Genomic DNA, 25,324 nt, shown 5'->3' on the forward strand with positions numbered 1-25,324 from the left:
CACATATGGCCATCTTGTTTGAACCACCTGTTTTAAAAGTCCATCCCCCTTCAGTTAGGGCCAAAGAAACTCACATACTATGTTTACCATCACTGAATTACCTGATTAATTCTCTTAAAAACTATTACTCAGTTACCTGATTCATTCTCTTAAAAACTATGGCCGAGCCACTCTGGCTTCCCAAAATCCACGCCAAGCAGTTGCTCATTTTACGTGCATTGGCTTTCAAAGTGTTGCTCGAGGCTTCTTTGTTGCTCAAATCTGACAACTGTGCTAGTTGATGTAGCCATCCAGAAGGAAATGCACTTCATCATTAAACTGATGTTCCTCATAAAATCCACATTTTGGCTGTCCACCACCCAATTGGTAAATTGACACCATTGAAAATGGTCAGTTGGCAGTAGTTGTTTCATGAGTTGGATGTTGTAATGGTGTAGACGAAGATTCTTTTTCAGATTTTGCTGTGCTGTGCTCCTTGAAACGTTCAGTCCTTCTGATAAAGGCTCGGAGACTTTGATCTGCACTCACTTACTCACGCAATATTTTCCGTAGACTGGCCAGAATGATGTTGCTTTGGCATCTTAACATCCACTTACTTCAAGGTTTTCAGTGCATTGTCAAATTGTGGATGAATTCAGATACCCTTTTACTGACTAAAAATCATATACACTTTATGAAATATCTCTAAATGACATCTGAATAGTAGAAAGTGTTGCCAACCTATCAGAATGAAAATAGCATGCAATTTAAATTGTGTATTCTTATTGAGAAATGCTACAGATCACTCAGGTCTCAGATGTTTCATCGTTATTCTTCTCAAGATTTCGTACATTTACTGTCTCTCGCAGTACTAAATGTATAAGTATCTTGAAGGTATCATACTTTTCCACATACTTCAACCCAGTGGCAAACCCAAAATGAAATTTATGTATCTGATGCCTCTTTACTTTTTGGGAATGTAAACTATTTTACATACAACTACTCTTCATGTTTATATTTAATCTGCTATTTTAGTGAGTATTTTTAAGATCTGAGATGCCAGTAATAGTTCTTACCTCTCTCTTTATTACATTGGAAGGCTTTGTAAGTGTCATAGCATATATTAAAATAATCTACATACATCTTATCTACCATTACTCTTGGGGAATCATAAATATTAGACACTACCATCTAGAGTCATATAGATTCAGGCAGTCTAGGAAAAAATCTTACCTTCATAGTATCAGATGTTATGGAGTTTAGCATATGTTAAAATGAAAGACTAAGTAAGGAATATGTATTCTTTTGTTTTCTCCAAAAAAATTTCTGCTCTGAGATACTGCCCTCCAAAGATGACCCTGCGCATACCATTTTGAAGATGCGAATTTTTGAAAAAATTTTAAAATGCTGTCTCTCTGGAACAGTTCCAGATATTTTATTGGTTTTTGTTTCTATTATGATTACAAAGAAATCCTCCATTTGTACTTATCTGTCAAAGTTCTTTTACTAAAGTGTTTTGAACTTTCTATAATTTATGGAAAAAAATGCCGATCCATAAAAATTTTGATTTCAAGCCCCCCCCCCCCCCCCCGCCCCCCCCCCCCCCCCCCCTCCCCCGTTGATTAATACCGTATAGTTCTACATTCCCTGAAAAGGAGAGCTTCCACTTTAAGGCTGAACAGGTTTTATAAACAATTGAAATTTTTGCCATACATAAAACCTGTTTTATTACATTATCACATAACAGGCTTGTAAAAATCAAAACCTAGACTTTTTTAACATAATTTTAGTTTTGAAAGATGAGTGAGAGACTCATTTTTCAAGCATTTTAAATAGTTCCAAAATGTATGTGAAAGGTCCAAAGACTTGTAAAGGTTTCAATTTCTCTATTTTGTACTTAAATTAGCCAGTGAATGAACTAAAAATGTGTTCCACTGCTTCAGTGTCTTCCTTTGAGGTAGTGATGGCTTCCTGTTGAACCAATAGGAACTGGAGCCCTTACAATCTTCAAAACATTGTGAACTGGAAGTGAGCACTGATGGCATTGTTGCTGTTCTTCAGCTGGAAACCTATACCCAGCAGCTAGTCCATGAAGTTCACTACAATTTCGTTTCATTCAGAACTGGTGCCTATAATCTCTACAATCCACCAGTCACAGTCATGCACACATGCCACAAACATCCCCTTTCTCAGGTTGTGAATCTGAATATTATCCAGCTGTTTCTGAGGTGTTGGCTGAAAAACAGGAATTTCTTCTTTCTTGCTCTTTAAAGTGCGTGCAACGTGAGTTGGCCCATCACTTTGAGTCCAAAAGTGTGTCTTCTGAATTCCTTTCACAGTAGTAGTTTGTTTGGACCATCCTTCTTTTTTCTGCTTATGGAATTCTTCGATATCCTCTTTGGACAAAAGAATGAGGGCTGTGGATGTGCAAGATTTCACGACTCGACTCTCGTAAAATCCTCAGCATTCTGAATTGCAGCTGTATGTGGTCTGGAAAGATTGGTTTGTAGCATGGTGTTTCAGCAGGCCTACTACACAATCACAAGGCCCCTTCCCCTGACCAGTAGCACTGTATACCCTGTCAGTTGGCACAAGCGACTTACTCAATTCAAACAACTGGTAACTATTTTTAAAATGACTATGAGTGCCATCAGAAAAAATGATGATCTTCTCTGCCTCTGTTTGCAGTTGAAGAATTTTTCTCATTGCTAGCAAAGCATGTGCTGAGTCATGTCCTGTGTCATCACTTAACAGTTCTCAGCAAAATCACAATGAGGCACTAAACATAGTTCTTCAGCCTGTACACACCCCTTCACTTCTGCAATGTGTTATTGTTGCAATTTCTTCATATGCTGGTGTGTTACTGACCATCTACCAAGTTCATCAGTAAAACTGTCAAATGCAATATTTTTCTTAATTAGTTATTTTCCTGCCATGTCGCATATGTAATTTCTGCAGAGTTATCTGCTACGTCTTCCAGGCCAAGTGTCTGTAAAGACAGTCCTCCCTTTCCAGGGCAGTCACCACATTCTTGAAACAAACAAGTCTCTCGCTTTACGTCATAGATTACTAATGACTTCATTAACCATACAAAGTTCAAAATTTACACAGTACACACACAAAAGACATCTCTAGGTGGATGTGGAACTACCCACTTAGGTCGTAGTGCATAAAATTTTGATTTTCCAGTATGTGAAGTTGTATAGTTGCTCTTATAAATTGCAAAAGTTTCTTTAATACTGTGAGTCATGTATCTCTTCACCTTCACAATTTTTTTGACCTTCAATTGTTACAGTTAGTGTCTTTCTTGTTGGCACTCTGGCGAGAACAGTCGCATTTATCTTCAAGATAAAATGGCTGCACTATTTGAACTTGGGCTGCTTCTACAGAATGACCATAATGTGGATCTGGTCTTCCAAAGACACCTTTTACTTTGATACTGATGGAATGTGGTTCAAAATTGTTTTCTTTGAAAATGTCTGTAGAATAGTAGTTAAAACTTGCACCCTTTCACTGTAGGATGCACAATATTCAACAGCTGAATTGATATTTGTGAAAAATTTGTGACAAGAGGTGCGAGAGTGCTTTGGTTCATTTTCTTCTGAAGATGGAATTTCTACTTTGAAGAGAGTGGTCAGTTTTGCTGTAGTGTATTCATCCATAGCTTCAGTAGTTTCTCTGTGCTTTCTTGATGCATAGAGCTTATGACTTGACTTCACTGACCACGGTTTCTTAAGAGGACTAACACTTACCTCTGTAGTTGACTGATTCAGGGTATTTAATTCTTCCTCTATTGATGCAACATCTGCATCATCTGTGCCACGGGAGGCTTCACCTTGTTCAGATACTATCATTGTTGTTATTTCGTGAAAACATGTAGAACTCAAAAAGTCGTCATTGGAAACATCTTCACTTTGAAACATTCTATTTTTGTTGTTACTTCAAAAATTGCAATACAGGAAATGGATTGTTATTTTAAGATTGTAAACAAACATCAACATTGAGGAAGTTTGAACTCTAAGTGCAATTTTTCCGTCTATTAAGTATCGGTTACAAATATTAGTAAACTGTCGTCTTCAGACTTTTGACATTTTTATACGGCAAATTTTGCGACATCTCATAAAAATTGACAGTTAATGTTATTTTACTAAAAACTGCTGTTATTTTTCATATTTTCCTTTTTGCAAAATTATCCTGTCCCTATGTGTATTTCATAGATATGAGTTTATTGCTAATTGAGGTATAAATGGTGTGGAAAGCCCTAGTCAGAACACTAGCTGCGCGAAGAATATTGAATCCTTGTGTTCGAGGAGGATCGAAGAAGGAGACTAGATCTGTTAAGTGATGTGATCGACAACTATGTATGTATATATATATATATTTTTAATGTTGAAGCAACTGCTTTGCTACAGTTGAAAATTACATTGAAGAGAAGAGATGTATGAATTTCCGGGGAGAGAATTGTAGATAAAATAAGTGCAATGTAACCTGAAGACTTGGTTGTTTTTAATGAATTATTTTGAGTGTTGCTTGCTCAAAGCACACTTTTTTCCAGATTGTTATAGAAGAGGTGGCTGCAAGTGATTCTACTGACAATGAGGTGGCCCTTACAGGAGTTGGTGACCAACTGCAAGGGCTAGCAATCTCTGACTGGTTGCACTTGCTCAGGCGCACCACGGGTACACTGTTGCAGCTGCTTACAAGAGTAAAAGTACGTTAACCATGCTAATTACTTACATCAGAACAGTCTGAATTAAGTATTAATTGCCTGAATTTGCCAGGAAGCTACAATTTTTTGCAAAACAGTGTGCTGTAGTAATAAAGTTATGGGGGCAGGGTAACATCTGTTTTATATTGAACTAATGTAATCAATTGTCATTTTTGCTCGCACATCTACAGTATGACTTTACCAGTGGATTCTGCAGTATATAATTATTAATGTTTATGTCATTAATTATATTTTATAAATTTTATTAGTGGATTCCTTGCCTTGTGAGCAGTTACTAATTTTTAGTACTGGGGAAACTACCAATGATTTAGCGTGGTATTACTAGAAAATAATCCTCCTTGAAATTGATGGTGGGGTCGGCAACACTGAACTTCCCTTTTTTCGGAAGGAATTTATTTTTGAAAGTTCGCAGATTTAGTTCACTACATTTGCATTAAGATCTACACAGTTGACACACACTTTTTGATATTTAAGACCTGCATTGCTAAGATAAAAAAACTGGTATTGGTCTTTTCTGTAGGCAGTTCATGATGTCATGCAGCAAGCAGCAGATGTGAGTGCAGGGAAGATGCCTGCTGCAATCAGCAGTACTGGATCTGCTGAAGATATCCCTACTGAAATACATGTTGGTGTAGGGTGAGTGTAGCTGATACCTTCTTGATGACTTGTTATTGTAATTGATTCAACAAAATTAAACTAATATATAATTCAGAGCTGATATGAGGCTGCAGTCTGCAGAAAATAGGAAATGTCAGCAGACCAGCAGTCATAAACAAGAGCTGATAAAAAGAACGGCTTTCATAACTTGCGGTACCGTTATTTGGCCATAGGGCATACTGCGAGGAAAGAATTGATTTTTTCAACATATGAAATCTGTTCAAAAAGTTCTGAAACTTTGTCTTTAAAATTTTTCTATGCTTAAGTTTGACTTATTATGCATGGTCTCCTTTGAATTGCTGGATAGCGCCAAGATTTTTCTTTCTTGTCTGTAGTTGCAAATGTTTTTCGAAGCAGGGTTTTCAACTTTGGAAATCCACAGGAGCTTGGTCTGGAGAGTACAGAGAATTAGGCTGCACAGTGATTTCATTTTTTGTGCAATAGTGACGGACCAACAGAGATGAATGTACAGGTGTATTATCATGCTGCAATAGCCATAAATTGTCTCGCGCATTTCAGGCCAGTCTATTGTCACATTATCTTGCAGGAGTCATAACACGACCCAATAATACCATCAATTAATGGTTTGTCCCTGTGGCACGAATTCATGATAAACTAATCCGTCAAAGTAAAAGAAAACTATCAGCGTGGCTTTGACATTTGACCTGACCTGACCCGCTTTCTTTGGTCTTGGAGAACCTTTCCCGACCCTTTGTAAAGACTGAACCTTGGTCCATAACCATAGACCCACATTTCATCACCAGTTATGATTCTCTTCAGGAACAAGTCATTCTCATTTGCACGAACAAAAAGTTCTTCTCAGGTTGTGAGGAAAAAGTCTTATTGATCTTGACTCATGGGCTGTGGGAAGAACTTGGCAGCAATACGATGCCTTCCAAGATGCTGTGTCAGGATTTTATGACATCATTAAATTGAAATGTTCCATTCTTCTGCAATCTCTGTCAATCTGTCTTCGATTGGCACACACAATTTCAGTGACATTCCTGACATAGGCGTTGTCAGGAGACATCCAAGGGCATCCTAAACAAGGGTAATCTTTCACTTCCATCCGGCCATTTTTAAAACATGTGAACTGATGTGTTGGCAAATGTGCCAACACCTTGTAGATAGAGGAGGCCGAAATGCACGCTATAATCTAACGCAGATGGGCGTGAGGTCTGGAACAGGATACGTAATGAATGCTATAAGGAAAAGTACGTAGCTCCTGGAATACTTAACTTTTAATCCATCATTTGTATACAGCGTTCTTGATGATACAAGTGAGACTCTCTCTAGATATGGTTAATGGCGCCTTGCTAGGCCGTAGCCATGGACTTAGCTGAAGGCTATTCTAACTATCTCTCGGCAAATGAGAGAAAGGCTTCGTCAGTGTAGTCGCTAGCAAAGTCGTCGTACAACTGGGGACGAGTCCTAGTACGTCTCTCTAGACCTGCCGTGTGGTGGCGCTCGGTCTGCAATTACTGACAGTGGCGACACGTGGGTCCGACATGTACTAATGGACCGCGGCCGATTTAAAGCTACCACCTAACAAGTGTGGTGTCTGGCGGTGACACTACATGAACCGTTCATAACATCAAGTATGACTTAAGCACTCATCACCGTAGGCTTCCTGCATCATTTGGTGTGTTTTTGTAAATGTTTTCTTGAGTTTCAAGCAAAATTTAATGCAGATGTGCTGCTCCTTGAACTCTGCCATCTCAAAATTCACAAGCTGTTGAAAACCCTGCTGAATGGACAAAGATTTGCAACTACAGATGAGATAAAAAAATCTGCAGATGGCACTTGGTGCTATCCAGCAATTCAAAGGAGACCATGCATAATAAGTCAATGGTTAGCATAGAAAAATTTTAAGGACAAAGTTCCAGAACTTTCTGTACAGATTTCATGTGTTGGGGAAAAAAATAGGTCAGTTCTTTCCTGGCAGTATGCCCTATGGCCAAACAACTTCAGAAATCTACAGGAGCCTGGTCTGGAGAGTACAGCACTGAACAGTAACTAACAGACATACAGCAATGGAACTTCTGCCAGTTACTTGAGGTTAACATGTAGAGGAGTTGCTGTTAATAGACGGGGTAGTATACAGAAATTTGTAGGACATGAAAATGAAGCTTGTTGTTACCCCTATGTCTTTTGTGTATGAAGCCAGTCTGTCAGATTTTTTGAAACCATGTTGTTTTTGTTGTTGTTGTTGTTGTTGTTGTTGTTGTGGTCTTCAGCCCTGAGACTGGTTTGATGCAGCTCTCCATGCTACTCTATCCTGTGCAAGCTTCTTCATCTCCCAGTAACTACTGCAACCTACATCTTTCTGAATCTGCTTAGTGTATTCATCTCTTGGTCTCCCTCTATGATTTTTACTCTCCACGCTGCCCTCCAATACTAAATTGGTGATCCCTTGATGCCTCGGAACATGTCCTACCAACTGATCCCTTCTTCTAGTCAAGTTGTGCCACAAACTTCTCTTCTCCCCAATCCTATTCAATACCTCCTCATTATGTGATCTACCCATCTAATCTTCATCATTCTTCTGTAGCACCACATTTTGAAAGCTTCTATTCTCTTCTTGTCTAAACTATTTATCGTAGTTTATCGTTTTGAGGCGGGAAAAAAAAATGGTTGTGTAATCGGTATATGCTATGACACATTCATAGACAATAATGCCAATGACAAGTCTGAGTGGGTTACCATTTCTGCAGCTTTATTACCTATCTTCAGGAACCTCAAGGTAAATTTGGACCAAAATTTAAAGAATGGCTGTTTAGGGCTTGTAATTGATGTATCAGAAGCTGGAAAAATAGGAAATAATAGTTTTAACATTCTGTTCAAAATATCATACCCCACCTGCAGAAAAGTATTTGTTGCTTTTGTTGTACTCCTGGCCTGGACATGACACCACACCTGCCGTCAGGAAAAGGATGGAAAGACTGTTGATCTAATCCAGATTCCACCTGGAACAACTAATGTGACTGAACCCCACAGTAAAGACTTTTGACAGTGGAAAACATTTTACAGGAAATAGTCAGACAACATAGTTTCCAGTACCTCATTGTTGTTTCTGGTTTATCAGCAGAACAGTATTCTTAAAGATCAGTCATTTTTGCATTATTAGTTTGCATCACACAATGTTTTATAAATGTGTGCATGTTGCAAAGCAAATGTTTTCATCATTCAGTAGACACTTTGCAATTTTGTTACTAGTAGAGGGAATATTAAGGAAATGTTTCATTGTTAGTACAGTATACATTACTCGGAAATTATAATAAAATATGTGATGCAGGAAGTGTTATAAAGTGATATATCTGTAAGAAATATTTTAACAACTTGAAGTCCTGATAGATGGAAGTAGTTTGTAATGTAACATCAATCACTGCTGTGATGTGTTTCCCCTGCTAGTCAGCTTTGTAAGAATTACATCTGAGACAGTTTAGCTGTGAGTATGAACTGCAAGCTGTTCAAATTGATACATGGCATATTTGGTATGGTTTAAGTGTTTAAAATTTGTGTGTGTGCACCCTGGATTTTTGTGCTGTGGTTTCCTGTTGCAGCTGTGTCTGCTCATTCGCCAGTTCAAACACTAGGCAGGAAGGGCTGTACAAACTGTGGTTACAGATGGTTTTTCGAGTGACAAAAATATTATTAGCATTATTTTAAGAATATTTCCAGTGCATCTTAGAAGCTAAAATTTATTTGCACATTTATTTCTGTGTATCTCTCCTGTGCAAAAAAATTTCAGGTTAGGTCTCGTCGTGTTGCGTTGAACCATTTTGTTGTAAGTTAAACTGAAAAACGTTGTGAAATATTTACAACATAGTACCATTATTAATAAGGATAAAATTAGTTCTCAAATTTGATGACACAGTCATGTTCCTTAATATTAAGCTCTTTTGTGTGCCACTGTGTACTGTCCTATGTCTTGCTTTTTGTTACTGGAGGTAAGGGATCTTGTTTCTTTCCTTTTTTTCCCCCATCATCTGTTTAAGTCGTGGAGGGCAGTGACAGGAAATTCATTTGTTGAGGAGCTAAAGGACCAGGATTTGTCACAGTGTTCTCATTTGAAGGGAAAAAAGAATAGAAATAACATTAATTCTTCATTTGACAAATTTCAAATCACATCTTCAAATTGCATTGAAACACACAACATAGTAATTTTGCAAACTTCACCAGATGAAAAGTACCACTTAAATATGCCTCTCCTATTTATCACTAAGAAAGCCATTACTACCATTAGCAATTGCATTGAGTGGCAAGCCCGAGTTGCATATTCATATCACATGTACCTGTAAAGGCACGCACACACTAGCCCATCAAATGTATGACAGCTAATGGATTTGACCGAATGTCGGTCGCCAATTCATTGGCATTCAGTCTGTCTTCCTCACCAAACCAGGGGGTCAGGACCTAGGTATTCAGCCAAGTGGAATTGCAGTTGATGCTGATAAGTTGTCAAGATTGCTTCCAATGTGTTATTGTTATAAAGTGGTGCTGTAATAACAGTTTTACTGGCCGATACTGTGTTGGGGAAAAGAGGATTTAGCAATTGTCAGAGGTGCAGCATTTATTTTGCTGCAATAAGCAGACCATCAGGAAAAGAAGAAGAAATGATGCTTGTGAATGAACTCTCTTTTTAAAAAAAAGGTAGGGAGCAATGTGGTGGGACAAAATTAAGATCGACCTTAAAGCTGAATTGGAGTATGGGCTGCTTCATAACTATTTTGCAAATGAGGGCTACAGATTTTGTATTGTTATCGAATTGTGTAGGCCCTAAAATTTCCCAAGATGACACCTCTCTTAGGAGAGCTGTATTTGCAGTAAAAAGATATTTTGTAAACATTCCATTTTCTTTTTCACATCATGCACATTATTTTCTAACAGCTCACTTATTTCCCTCATAGCACCTAAGCTTTTCAATTTGTTTTAACAAGCTCAGTTCATAGGATCCCATAAATATTCCTATTCACAATGAGACTATCACCTTTAATGCTGTTTCTGTTTTCCACTCAATACTCTCAGTATTTTTAGACACGGGAAATACATACTCATTCAACAGATACAATAAGTTCTTTCTGAACTGAAACATTTGACTCGGTGTCCACACTAGAAGTTGACCCCAAGCCCATCTGACTTCCACTGCTTTGATTTACTGCCTGCAGTCTGAACTGCAGATATGGCCAAATGCTTTGTTGGCTCAAATTTGCTGCCTGTACACACTAAGACAATTTTGGCCATCAAAGTGGTTGACTGTCATTCGTTGACCATTGTTGGTATAGTATGTACTTGCCTAGAGGAAACTTCAGAGTGTATACAGTGTATCTGACTTTGACTCTTCTGATGCTACATTATTAACACAGTCCACATGCTGATTTGGGACTGCTACATATGTCATATTCAGTTCAAGGGTTAACTATTTCTTTTTTTATGTCACTATTGCTCTCCAAAGGATTATAATCACCATAATTGTCCCATAGTTTTCTGTGAACTGCAGACAAAATGCTTATTCTTCTATCGATAATTTGTTGAAGGTGAAAACCTATAATAGGTATGGAAATGTACAAGCTTTTGAAGGCAGTGGTTCCATTTTCTAGCAGCATGGTTGAAGGGAAAGGAAGAAGGATGAAGAAAAAGGATTAGCGAGTTTTTGGAAGTGGGAGTTATGGAAACGTAGTCCAGAACCGCAGGTCAGGGGATCCCCTGAGGTATAAGGAGGTTGGTGGTGGTGGTGGTGGTGGTGGTGGTGGTGGTGGTGGTGGTGGGGGGGGGGGGGGGTTGTCTTGCAACCAAAATATTACCTTATGTGGCACTGGACTGGGCACCAGTGACATTACAGGCAGTAGCCCACTATATAAGAACAGCGACAGTAACCACACAACATTCACCACTCAACAGTAACCGAGAAGTAATCATTTGAAAGCTTGTAGATTTTAAATCTCTGGATGTGACTGGAACCCCTAGAGAATTTTATCATCAACTGTAATGTTTCTGTAATGACTTTTAATGACGGTACTACTCAGAGAAGCAGAATTTAATGAACTTACAGTGTTCCTTTCACAAAGCAGCCTGTAGTAAGCAGCTGATATTCTGGTTATCATAACACTTCACAGAAATGTTGCCCTAACTAAGAATAACATTCCCCTTGGTGTACTTAATGTAAGTAATTCAACACTCAGATGCAGTAAAATTGTCCATTGTGCCAACTACCCATTTCTGAGGTCTATGCTGAACTATGATAGCCATTAAGTTCGGAAATTTAGAGAAATCTTTGATAGTGGGGCACAGCCACCTGAAAAGATACTGAATTTGCTTGAACATGTAAACATGTAAGATACTTTCCAGTAATCTCCATTTGCAGGTTCTCTGTTATAAAAGTAGTTCACTGGGAGTAGCTCCCTGCACCACTCATTATGTCTATTCAACCAGAGAAGCATACTGCCTTGTTTGATTCTCTTTACAAATGAAAATTCAGTACTGACGCACCACACAAATTTCATTGTTGTCAATCAGTTGTGTTCAGCTGCTTCACCACTTAGACAATTTCTTGACCATCCTACTCTTGAATAGCACTTGGAAAAAATGAACACTTCTTTCTGAGTATGCTCTGGTTTCTCTTGTTTTATTATGATGCTCATTTCTCCCTATGTAGATGGGAAACAACAAAATATCTGGCATACAGATATGGCATACAGAATGTTGGTGATTGAAATTTTGTGAAAATATCTCGCTGTGGTGTAAAAGTCTTTGTTTTAATAATTTAATAATTGCCACCTCAGCTTGCATACCATATCTGTGACACTCTTCTGTTGTGTGACAATACAAAATTAGCTGCCCTTCTTTAAACTACTTCAGTGGCCTCTGTTAATTGTACCTGGTAAGGAATCCATACCTTGCAGCAATACCCTAGCAGAGGGTGAACAAGCATAGTGTTGTAGTAATTCTCTTTTATAAATTGGATGTGTCTTATAATGTACTGCCTATAAAATATAGTCTTCGTTTTGCCTTCCCGCAACATTTTCTATGGGACAGTGCCAATTTAGGTAGTTCATGGCTGTAATCCCTAGGTATTTAGTTAATATTTTGTGTGTGTGTGTGTGTGTGTGTGTGTGTGTGTGTGTGTGTGAGAGAGAGAGAGAGAGAGAGAGAGAGAGAGAGAGAGAGAGAGAGAGAGAGAGATCAATAGCAGCCTTTTTGTTGTGGTTGTCTGTGACTCAGCATCTCCTTTACATGATGGATTGTCATCCTTTAAATTTGTGTTATTTACTGTATAACTGAAGTTTAACAAATCATTTGTAATATGTGGAGGACTTCAATCTTTACTGTTCAGGATCAGTTGCCATTTTTCGCACCATACAGATATTGTGTGTAAATTATTTCTTAATTTGTATTGATCTTCTGTGTTTTTGATCTTAAAAATTTAATTCATCAGCAAAGCCTTGAACAACTCTGTCTTTTTCTTAGAGTATCAGTCCTTATAAACCTTTGTTGTGCAGCCTGTGAAAAAAAACTGAAATACATTCAAACTGCTAATTCCATTGTTCCATTTACACTTTCCATATGAACATGTAAAATTTTCCAAATATTCAGGAAAATATATAAATTTGATTGTTCAGTGGTGTACTTTAAAGTGCAGGTAGCATTGTTTGGTTATAGCAATTGAAATGTAAATAGTAACGCCAAGATAAGCTAAAAGTGAAATATTTCCCTTTTTAAAAAATCTGAAAGAAGTGAAATGATAACCTATAATTTCCAGTAATTTAAGTCCTATAGAATTTTGTAAAGTTCTGTTGATCAGAAAGGGAAGGAAATAAAGAGATTGTATTCTTTCTCTAGATCCGACCCAGGTGAAAGTCTGTTGGCTGCGGATGAACACCAGCGTGTCAGCAACAAGCTGCATGACCTCATGACGTCAGTGTGTGACTATGCTCACGAAAGGGTGGCTCAACTTGTTCAAGCACAAGACAGGGTCTTGGAACGACAAGTAAGAAAGTATTTTCTAAATTTATTTATATTTAGCTTATAAACATTCAGTTGTTTCAAGAAATAACATAGCCAAATCTGTTTCTCACCTCTGCTAGCAGAAATCTCAAAAGAACTCCTGAGTTTTGTCCAAGTTACTAATAAACTGAGACATCTGAATTATTAAATATTTGCGGTATGATGCTGAATAGTGTCAGCTGACATATTTTTAAGTGTGGTGAAGTTCAGAAGTGCAAAAAGGATTTATGCAGATTGCAGCTACCACTTTGTATTCAGTCATTGCGCATACATACAGTGAAACCCTGCTTTTACACTTTTCAAGGGGCTTGGGGGGGGGGGGGGGGGGTGTAAAATGTGGGCAAATGAAAAATGTGGGAAATACGAGGGCCATTCAGAAAGTAACCTCCGGTTGATTTAAAAAAAATATACATCTTACAACTACATCTTTGCACTATTTTTGTACATAGTCTCCATAGCGATTGAGGCACTTATCGTATCTCTTCACAAGCTTTGAAATTCCTTCTGCATAAAAATCACCCGCTTGTGCCTGGAGCCAGCCTGTGACCGCATCTTTGAGCTCTTCGTCGTCATCAAACCGCTGTGACCCGAGCCATTTCTTCAAATGCATGAAGAGGTGATAATCACTTGGCGCCAGGTCTGGGATGTAAGGTGGATGGTTGATAACGTTCCACTTGAAGGACTCAAGAAGGGCCATTGTTCTGTGAGCAGAGTGAGGACGGGCGTTATCGTGCAAAAAAAACGATACCGGAAGTCAGCATACCACGGCGTTTGTTCTGTATAGCCCGTCGTAACTTTTTTATTGTTTCACAGTACACGTCTTGATTAATGGTCGTAGCACGTTCCATGAATTCAACCAGCAACACCCCTTTGGCATCCCAAAACACCGTTGCCATCAGTTTTCTGGCAGAAAAATCTTGCGAGGCTTTTCTTGGTTTGGTAGGCGAATTTGAATGTGCCCACATCTTTGATTGTTCTTTTGTCTCAGGGTTCACGTACTTAATCCAGGTTTCGTCACCGGTCACGATTCTGTTTAACAATGATTCTCCTTCGTCCTCATAACGTGACAGAAAGTCTAATGCAGAGGCCATTCTTTGAGTTTTGTGGTGGTCGGTAAGAATTTTGGGCACCCATCGTGCACAGAACTTACGGTAACCCAATCTTGCTGTCACTATGTCGTACAAGAGAGTCTTAGAAATCTGTGGAAAACCAGTAGACAACTCCGACATTGAGAAACGTCGATTTTCACGAACTTTTGCATCAACTGTCTGAACGAGTTCGTCAGTCACAAATGGTGGTCTACCACTCCTCTCTTCATCATGAACGTTTTCTCGTCCACTTTTAAATAAACGTACCCATTCACGGACAACTCCTTCACTCATAACTCTTGGTCCGTACACGGCACAAAGCTCACGATGAATAGCTGCTGCAGAATATCCTTTGGCTGTAAAAAACCTTATGACAGCACGCACTTCACATTTGGCGGGGTTTTCTATTGCAGCACACATTTCAAACTGCCACAAAAACTAAACTAGCGCAGGTACGACGTTCACTCGACCACGGCTTGATGCCGACTGACCTGTTGAGTGCGTGAACGCACAGATGGCGTCACTACTCCCCCCCACAACCCGCACTGTGACCGATCGGAGGTTACTTTCTGAACCGCCCTCGTAAATGTTTTAAGATGTAAAAGTTACATGTAGGATCCCCCCTTGCATTTCTGCACTTTATGTATGATATATGTACATAATAGGTTTCAGAATACTTGTCAGGGACACGTTTATAATCTAATAACAGTATATTATCTAATAAAAACTCGCTGTGTAATTAGAGCTGGTAACTGTCTGGGAATAGGAACGTTTGGCTTAATTTCATACATCATAATCAGTGTTTTTGGAAAGCCAACAACTGTCATTCGTTATGTAAATAGTGAAACACTGCACCAATTACATATTTTTTCATGCTTAACATGACACATTTTGAGAATTTATTCTTGTTGTAAAGTGCAAATATTTGCAAAAGTATTTTGTGTGGTGTTTGCATATGTGATGTTCTACATCTCTTGCAGTGCAATCACCTTTTTGAGGATATCAAGTATTGTACCTCCTCAGTTATGTAGAAAACCACACACATACAAACTATCACTCACATTGGTTTAATTGTAATACATCACAAAAAATACTGTGCACTTGACATGAGAATAATTTCTTAAAACTCGTCTTCCTATGCATGTAAAAATACATAATTGATGCTCAGTTTAAACCAAAAACATTTTAGTAACACAAAGTGAGCAAAGGCATTGACTAGTACTACAATTGGCCAAACAACGAAACACATTAAATATAGTTTGAATATAACAATGAAAATAATCAGGTATTGATAATATAATATAAATGGATAGATAAAAAATCCACTCACCAAGCAGCCCCAGGGGAACATACACACAAAGGGATTTCACTTTTACAAGCTTTCAGAACCAGTGGCTCCTTCTTCTGGAGTACTATCTAGTATTGCTCCAGTTCGGAAATATTTTGGATCCGGAACTAATGCGCAGAGCAGTTTGAGTTATAGTGGGGAGGTAGGCAGTCTCCATGTGACCTGTGTTTACATTTAGTGGTTTTGCTGTTTCCTCCTTGTTTACTGCTATCACGTCAAATGAAAACAAAACAGATTTCTGTGGCCTTGAGCTATCAAATGAATTAAATACATTCACATAATTATGGAAGGCTAAAATATGTTAGTAGTTTTGGATTTTATTTTATTTCCACCCTTCTAACACTCGAGCATTAATCGCCTTGCAGAACAATGAAGTTATTTTTGTCGGTTTGCTAAAGAAGTTTGGCTTTTATTTATCTTGTCTGCTGAGGCAGTCAATTTATTTGAAACAAAGTGTTTAATTCCACACTATTGGCTAGTTTCAACTGTGCTCAGCATTTCAAGTGCATATTTTCATCTTATAGCACGTATGCCATTATGGATTTATGCAGATTACAGCTACCACTTTGTATTCTGTCATTGCACATACATGCAGTGAAACCCCGCTTTTACACTTTTCAAGGGGCTTAAGGGGATACAATACTGGAACTCCAAACAAAATTTACATTCCAAAAACCACACCAAAAACCTTAATGTCAGGTCGAGGCCTACCTCATTGGGAATATGGACATACAAATGTGCACTTTAACCCAAATTATGCATTTTAGTATGGTTCACGAAATTCCGATGTTCTTGGAGTATCCTCTGATGTCTTGTTTCTTTTATGACGTAATGTAAGATCTTTCAGTGTTTTACATGTATGAACATAGGGGCTTCCTATGTCATCGTAGCAGTGCAAGTGCGGTGATGCTTCTTATCTGCCACTCTGGCAACTGTTGAAATGAACCTATTTCTAACAGATCGCGGGAAAATATTGCGAATAGTTGTTTGAAAAGCGTTACTTTCAAAGTAAATTTCCTTTTAAGCAAGATGAACTATTGTGAGAATGTACGATGAATTTCTTAAATCACAGAGCATTTGACTTTCATTAAAAAATCAATTCTTTGATGACGAGCCACTTAGAATAATTTCAATCCCAGAAGATCAGACATTTATTTCGTTAATAGAAATTTTACTGGCACATTCATGTGATGTATCTTAAAGTGTAACATGCGCAAAGAAGATCAACATTATATGTGAAAGCTTAGCTTCTCTTGTAGCTTATTAATCTTTGAGACAAATATTGTGTGTGAAAGCTTTGCTTTTTCTTGTAGCAATGCTATGTATATTAATTTAAACCATTAACTTTACCTGGTTTTGTGTTGACGCTACTTAACAGTGATATTGGCTGACTACGTCATGTGTCCTGTATTCTGAATATCTGCTTGTCATTGGCTGGCGAGATCATGTGACATGAGCTATGACTGGCTTACAATAGCGCATCGCAATCTTGATTTCAATGCTTTGGAAAGTCACATGCAGTATTTGGTGGAATTCGAATTTATACTTTCGTGTGTACGAAAATATGCAGTGTACATGTTGCTGCACATCAAAGATCTTTCCAAAACGTGTTTTTTACCCCCGAGTTTTGTTTTCTAATGTGCTGGGAAAGTCTGCGCTCGTGTATAAAACCATAACCATACAAAGGAATGATAAATTTTACAGTTCTAAGGAAATGTATACTGTCACTTAACATGGAAAAAGTGTACTTTTAACAGGGAAATCCGGGAATTTTTTGTGCTTGTCCGCATATACACCCTGTTGGTGGATTTTATAGGGGCAGAGGCTTTGATGGAGCCATATGCCCAGAAAGGTGGCATACTGAGCTAAGAAGGACCAGGTGAAGCAGACACAAAAGGAAGTGTTGTAGCTGTGGAGGGATGATTATAGTGTGTCTCAGTCTGGGGTCCAGATCATGAAGATGCAATTAGTGAACCTAAACTAGATAAGGTATTTAGAATAACCAGAGGTGAAGGTGGTTTTTTTCTATATGGCTCATAAACAGGTAAGCGTATAGAAGTGCCATGTTGGTGCCCAGGGCAGTGCTACAGTTTTGTTCATCACCAAGCAAGGTGGTTATGACACTGAACTTATATTGGGAGGAGAACGATTTAAATCATAGTTTAGCCATCCAGATTTAGGTTTTCTGTGATTTCCCTAAATTGCGCCAGGAAAATGCCAGGATTGTTCCTCTGAAAGGGCACAGCAGATTTCCTTCCCCATCTTGTCCTAATCCGAGCTTTTGCTCCATTTCTAATGACCTCATTGCCAACAGTTTTTTTATCTTTCCCTTGAAGATATCCTTGTGGAAAGTACTGCTTTTCTTCCACATTTCCTTGTCCCATTCCTTTTTCTAAGGCTATTGTTATACAGTAATTAAAGTTTACCTTCCCAGGCAATCTATAGTTTATTGAAATATTTTAGAGAATGTTTATATGACGGTTCCTTTGAAAAGGCTATGACTGGATTGTCTTCCCCATCCTCTTCCAGAGCTAGTGCTAAATTAATTATGGCCTCTCTGTTAACTGACAGTTAAACCTCAAACTTCTGTCCTTTGTGGAGATTGTTCAATTGAGAATGAAATTGTTTGTTAAAAATGTTGCTCTGGAAATGTATTACTGTTAGAGTGTCAATAAATTTTAGCCATCAGTGGGACAGAAAGTTCTTCACTGAGAAGTCAGTCATGGTGGCAGCTCCTATTACAGGAATGAATAGAATATAGCAGACCTAACTGCATTACTAATTTGTGTTTCTCAGTCTAAGGGTGAATTGAAATGAAATTTAGTTTTGAGTCAGTTTGTAATTTTGTAAGTGTTCAGTTGCTGCAATTGTTTTATTTTATTCCTTATTACAGAAGCTCTTTCCATTCACAGTCATCCTGTTGGCTGGCAGATAAAGCAACAGCTAGTGAAGTGTGTGAGCTTTCTCGGGTGATAGACAAGTTTGCTGTAGCCTGCGAGAAGATCTGCGGCCGTTCCAGCACAGCTTTACGATCAGCATTTAAAATACAGGTATGCCATCATTGTAGACACCATGAAATTTGGTATGGTGGTTTGTTTTTCCTTCTAGTTCTTGTGTATTGATCTTTGCTTCTCTGTTAACATTGTATTTCAGTTTAAGTTAATATTTCAAAATATTTAACTTTTCTACAAGATAGTCACTGTTAAAAATCATAATTATAGAAAGACGTAATTGTCTTAAATACACATTGTCTGATGTGAATGTACTTTGAAATCTCAAAAATTTGCCTGAAGAATAAAGTCACACTGCTGCAAATTCAAAGAATGTAGAACTTTTTCAGACCTTATTGAACAAAGCATCTTTCTTCCTGATAAGCCGCATTTTTAACATAGCAATATACTGTGGTAAAGATATAATTTTATTAGATAATAAGTGACACAGGGTGACATAGGGAGCATTACACACACACACACACACACACACACACACACACACACACACACAAACGCAGCTCACGCACACGTGGTCACTGTTTCTGGCTGCTGAGGCCAGACTATGAGTAACTGCATGGTATGAATATGAGAAGTAATCTGGGTGGTGGGGGTAAGGAGAAGGCTGGGGGGTGGGGGGGAGGTGCGGGTGAGGTATGGTGAAGTGCTGTTTGTGAAAGCATACAGGGATGAGGTGGAGAGAGAGCAGGCAGCTAGGTGCATTCAAGAGGCACCAAGGGGGAGGGGGGAGGAAGCTGAAGGAGAGAAGTAAAAAGACTATGGATGTGCTTGTGGAATAGAAAGCCATGGAGTGGCAACAAGGAATGGAATAGGTGGGTGAAGGACGATGACAAATGAAGACTTTGTTTTGACATACTTTTTCCTCAGTCTGTTTTATGTTTAACCAGCAATATTTTGAACGTCTGATGGTGTCACCATGGGCAGCCCTCTGTCTCCTCTGGTGGCTAACTTTTTTATGGAGGATTTTGAGGAAAGAGCACTTGAATCAGCGGTTTGTAAACCAACTGTTTTTTGGAGATACGTTGATGATACTTTCATAGTGTGGCCCCAGGGAGAAGAAAAGTTAATGGAGTTATTTCATCTTAACTCCATCCATGAGAATATTTGATTTACTATGGAACTAGAAAAAGATAGTTGCCTTCCATTTCTGGATGTTTTGGTCAAACGGAAGAGTGGCAGCTCGGTGGGACATTCTGTTTATCATAAGCTCACTCACACTGATTTGTACTTGCATTCTTAAAGTTGCCATCACCCATCCCAAACCATGAGTGTGCTTAAAACCCTTGTGCACAGGGCACATATAGTGTTGGATGCAGAGAATTTGCTTAAGGAACTTGCACATTTAAGGGCGGAGTTCAGAGACAATGAATACTCGACCCAGCAAATTGACAGGACTTTCTCAACTAAAGCCAGGAACCGGGAAGTGGATAGAGAGGAGAACGCACCAAACAATTGTTCAGTTCCTAGTGCTGTGAAAGGTGGAAAAAACCGCAAGTGGCAATTACAAGAAGTGGAACGGCACCAAAAATGGAACAGAAACATAATATGCAAAAAATCGTCCATGCAACCTGTAAGTAGAATTTAAAATATTATTACATGATAGCAAACACCAACCACCAGAACTGTGTATACCGTATTTACTCGAATCTAAGCCGCACTCGAATCTAAGCCGCACCTGAAAAATGAGACTCGAAATCAAGGAAAAAATTTTTCCCGAATCTAAGCCGCACCTGAAGTTTGAGACTCGAAATTCAAGAGGTGAGAAAAGTTTTAGGCCACACCTCCAAATCGAAACAAAGTTGGTCCATTTAATATAAGACACAATTTAGGTCGAATAAATGACGATACAGCTACAGTAGTTTGGTTCGAGTCGTAAGCTTAGCAATTAAGCTTTACCAGGTAGCCATTGCTATGAGTCAGTCGCCCCGTCCATATTTATACGGGTACCCTTCCTTTTTCACGTGCTTCGTCTGGTTTGAATTGATTGCTTATTTTTCTTTGATCTGATAATTGCCATTCTCTTTGTTATAGGTGTTTACGTCACTCTAAGCTGAAAATGCATTACTGTACTGTCATGCATTGTTTGTCGCATTATGATAATGAGTGTTTACGACCTGTCACAGTTCGCGGCATGGCTTGCTTTAGTGCGCGCTACCGCAGCTTACAATTAAAAAAAAAGAGAGAGGAATCGTCTCATTATCGAAACAATGGCAAGAGACTGCTATTTGTTGTTACCTTCGGTTGTTACTTACACTGCTGCTTTCTTTGGTAATGATCAACAAGAACCAAATAATAAGCTGCGTATGATAGAAGATGTTCTGAACGAGAGTTTAGCGAAAAATTTTCTCCATTTGAAAATCTTTGCAGACGCCTCTTTAGTACATTATATTCTGCACAGAAATTAGTCATCTTAGATTTAACAATCTAGTCAATTGCTGTGCTTCAATTCTGACTGTATCACTATTAGGCATAAAAATAATACGAATATAAACATTACATGATATGTATATTTTTCCGCTTTTGTTGTTGTCTCACTTTAGTTTCGTAGTTTATTAGCCAGACAGGATTTAAATGAGAGAGCAGCAAACACGAAAGAATACATGGCAAAATGTTTATATTCGTATTATTCATATGGTGAAGAAAATACTGCGTGTGATTCACAATTCATAAAAGTTCCTATTAGCAACCATCTCTTCTGACAAGTAGGAAAAAATTCAGAACGTAGAGTTGGCCATATTGACAAACATCCATAACAGTCTTGCCAGTCGGATTTTCGTAGTACATTGAAATGCTGCTACATTCGAAGATGAACAATACGGAATTTGTATTTACTTCGTCGGATAATGTACGAAAATGCAGTGGTTCGAAACTCGGGGCGGAGAAAAAAGCTCGTCTTCCACCCTTTTTTTTAATTTTTTTACTGATGCAGAGGTTTTGGCGCCAGTATTTATCTTTGTGCCTGCAAAGCATGCCCGTGTAGTGCTACACATATTCGAAGGCAGAAGTTAGTTGTGGCGGCACCTACCAACATTTTTCAGAACTTCCACTTACTTTGCACTCGATTCTAAGCCGCAGGTGGTTTTTTGGATTACAGAAACCGGAAAAAAACTGCGACTTAGATTCGAGTAAATACGGTAACCTATGGGTACATTGCCCCAAAATGTAAACTAAATAGTAAAAATATGCACATATTCCAGGCTGCCGAAGACACCTTGCAGAGAATAAAGGCAAAACGCATATGGCATGAAAATTGTTGGATTTAGTTGTAGTCTGACAGTCCAAAAAGTAAAATTTATCAATATACCTTAAGAGTAGGAATCATTTTTAATTGTTCACTGCAGTGTCCAGCCTATGCAGGCGATGTGGCATTACTTGCACGAAACACTGCTGTACTGGCCGATGCCTATCAACAACTGGAGAGAGGTACAAGGGAACTTGGCCTGGTAGTTAATGTCAAAAAGGCCAAATATATAGCAATGACCAACCAACAAAATCTCAGGATAGCCGACAAGGAGTTTGGAAGGGTGAGAGACTTAAAGTACCTTGAATCAACTATCACAGACATAAATGACATCAGCAGTGAGGTGAAAGCTGGAATAGTGGCAGACAACAGATGCTAGTTTGCCACACTACCCATGCTTAGCTTGCTTGTATCACGAAAATCTAAAATGCTCATTTACATATCAATTATAAGACCAGTTGTTATATATGTTGCCAAGACATGGACCATGACTGCAAATGAGGAAAAGATCCTTAGCATTTGGGAGAGAAAGGTTCTACATCAGATACATGACCCAATACATGATCAAGAAGGTTGGCGCATATGTATGAATCCAGAATTGGAACACCTTTTTGAAGAACATGACATTGTTATCACTATTCAAATGAGACGACTCCAGTGGGCAGGACATATGGTCAGAATGGAGGAAGACAGAACATTTAAGTGGATTTTTGATGGCAAGGCTGGGGACAGACCACAGAAAGGACATCCCAGAAAGAGATGGGTGGATGGAATTGAAGAAGGCCTGAAAAACCTTGGTGTCAGAGGACGGAGACGGGAAGCCATGGGCCAGATAGAATGGTGGGATATTGTGATGCAGGCCAAGGCCCTTCAAGAGCTGTAGAGACAAGAAGTAAGTAAGTAAGTAAGATGCATTCAAAAGAGAAGTAATTGTGGGTGAGGACGTAGTTCGCCACTATTGATATAACGTCACTTCACACTTACACCCCTAATACCTATGGTCTAGCTGCTATTGAACACTTATCTTTCCCAATGCCTGACACATGTTGAATCTACAACTTATTTCCTGGTCACCATCCTCACCACAATTACTAGTCATTTGAAGGCATCACCTCCAAACAAGTCTGGGGTTCAGCAATGGGCACCCACAAGGCACCATCCTATGCCAACCTATTCATGGACCATCTAGAGGAATCCTTGCTTATCACCCAGAACCCCAAACCCTCCACCTGGTTCAGATTCCTAGATGACATCTGGATTGAGGATGAGGACATGCTATCCATTTTCCCCCAGAATCTCAACACCTTCACCCCAAATCACTCCACTTGTCCTCCTCAACCCAACAAGCCAGCTTTCTCAATGTTGACCTCCATCTCAAAGAGGGCTTCATCAGTACCTCCGTCCATAACAAACCTGCCAACCACTAGCAGTACTTCCACTTTGACAGCTGGCACTTCTTCCATACCAAGAAGTCCCTTCCATACACTAACCATCCTTTTGCTGTCACGTATGTAGAGACAAGCAGTCCCTCTTGAAATATACCAAGGGTCTCATTGAAGCCTTCACAGACTGTAATTACCCTCCCACCCTTCTACAGAAATAGATGTCCCATACCTTAACTCTTCAGTCACGCATCACCACTCAGTGTTCCACCTTCCGGACGTAGAATAACATTCTCCTTGTGACTCAGTACCACCCAGAACTGGAGCAACTGAATCACGTTCTCTGCCAGGGTTTTGACAACTTCTCCTCATGCCTTGAAATGAGGAATGTCCTATCCTCTATCCTCCCCAGCTCTCCTACAGTGGTATTCCACTGTCCACCATACATACACAATATCCTCGCCCATCCCTACATACCCCATGCTCCCAACTTCTTGCCTCATGGCTTGTATCCTGTCATGCAAGACCTGTCCCATACAACACCACCACCACTACCACCACCACCACCACCACCACCACCACCTTCAGTCAAGTCATAAGCATCACCTGTCCCATTAAAGGCAGGGCTACCTGTGAACCAATCATGTGATGTACAACCACTGTGCTTCATTCCACGTGAGCATGATAACCAACAAGCTGTCTGTCCGCATGTAGGAACTGCCCCTGAAAAATATCCTAAGTTTCTATAACCCTCCTGGCCTCAACATTCATTAGTCATTGTTCTTCACCCACCTATCCCCCTCCCTGTTCCCACTCCACGGCCTTCTATTCCACATGTGCACCCATAGTCTTTTTGTCTGCGGATGAGGTGGAGATTCTGGTGTCCTGAGGACTTAGTTCTCGCCGGACCCTCAGACACAGTGGATATAGCCTGCTCAGGCAAAAAGTCTTTGGAGCAGGTGACCCGGGGGCGTACACTGCCTCATTGAATTTTCCATGCCTTCCCAGTCTCATGATGATATCATCCTCCAGTGGAATTGTGGTGGTTTTTTCCACCTCCTGGCTGAGCTATGATAACTGTTAAGCTTTACACCTGCTTTCTGCATTGCCCTCCAGGAAACTGGTTCCTGGCAATGCGGACCCCTGCCCTCTGCGGCTATAAGAGATACTACAGGAACTGTAGTGACTATAATAGTGTGTCAGGTGGAGTTTGCATTTATGTCCTAAACTCTGTCCGTGGTGAACCTGTGCCCCTTCAAACTCCTCTTGAAGCTGTAGCTGTCAGGATACGGATGACGCAGGAAATAACTGTCTGCAACATATATCTCACTGCAGATTGTGTGGTACCCCTGAACGTATTGGCTGCACTGATGGATCAACCCCCTAAACCTTTTCTAATTTTGGGAGATTTTAATGCCCATAACCCCTTGTGAGGTGGCAACGTGCTTTCTGGCTGAGGCAGAGATGTCGAAACTTTTCTGTCTCAGATCGATCTCTGCCTCTTAAAGATTGGGGCCGCCACACATTACAGTGTGGGTCATGGTAGTTACTCGGCCATTGATTTATCAATTTACAGCCCTGGATTTCTTCCATCTGGAGATCATATGACAACCTGTGTGGTAGTGACCACTTCACCAGCTTTCTGTCACTGCCACTGCATCATGCCCACAGACGTCTGCCCAGATGGGCTTTAAACAAGGTGGACTGGGAAACTTTCACCTCTGCTGTCACGTTGACTCTCCCCAACACGGTAAAATCGATGTGATGGTTGAGCAGGTGACTACAAAAATCGTTTCTGTGGCAGAAAACACGATCCCTCACTCTTTAGGGTGCCCCCTGTGAGATGCAGTCCCTGGTGGTTGACGGAAGTCATCAAAGCAATTAA

General features: G+C 39.5%; 1 protein-coding gene across 1 annotated transcript in view; it reads left to right on the forward strand.

The window, feature by feature from the left end:
* Positions 1 to 25,324, forward strand: part of LOC126091987 (vacuolar protein sorting-associated protein 54) — a 146,929-nt gene that overhangs the window by 71,910 nt on the left and 49,695 nt on the right. Inside the window, exons 11-14 of the mRNA XM_049907353.1 lie at positions 4,535 to 4,690; positions 5,229 to 5,344; positions 13,205 to 13,352; positions 18,718 to 18,855. Coding sequence (XP_049763310.1) covers positions 4,535 to 4,690; positions 5,229 to 5,344; positions 13,205 to 13,352; positions 18,718 to 18,855 — 558 coding nt within the window. The remainder of the gene's footprint in view (positions 1 to 4,534; positions 4,691 to 5,228; positions 5,345 to 13,204; positions 13,353 to 18,717; positions 18,856 to 25,324) is intronic.

Source organism: Schistocerca cancellata, chromosome 7 (genome assembly GCF_023864275.1).
Source record: "Schistocerca cancellata isolate TAMUIC-IGC-003103 chromosome 7, iqSchCanc2.1, whole genome shotgun sequence".
Classification (NCBI taxonomy): domain Eukaryota; kingdom Metazoa; phylum Arthropoda; class Insecta; order Orthoptera; family Acrididae; genus Schistocerca; species Schistocerca cancellata.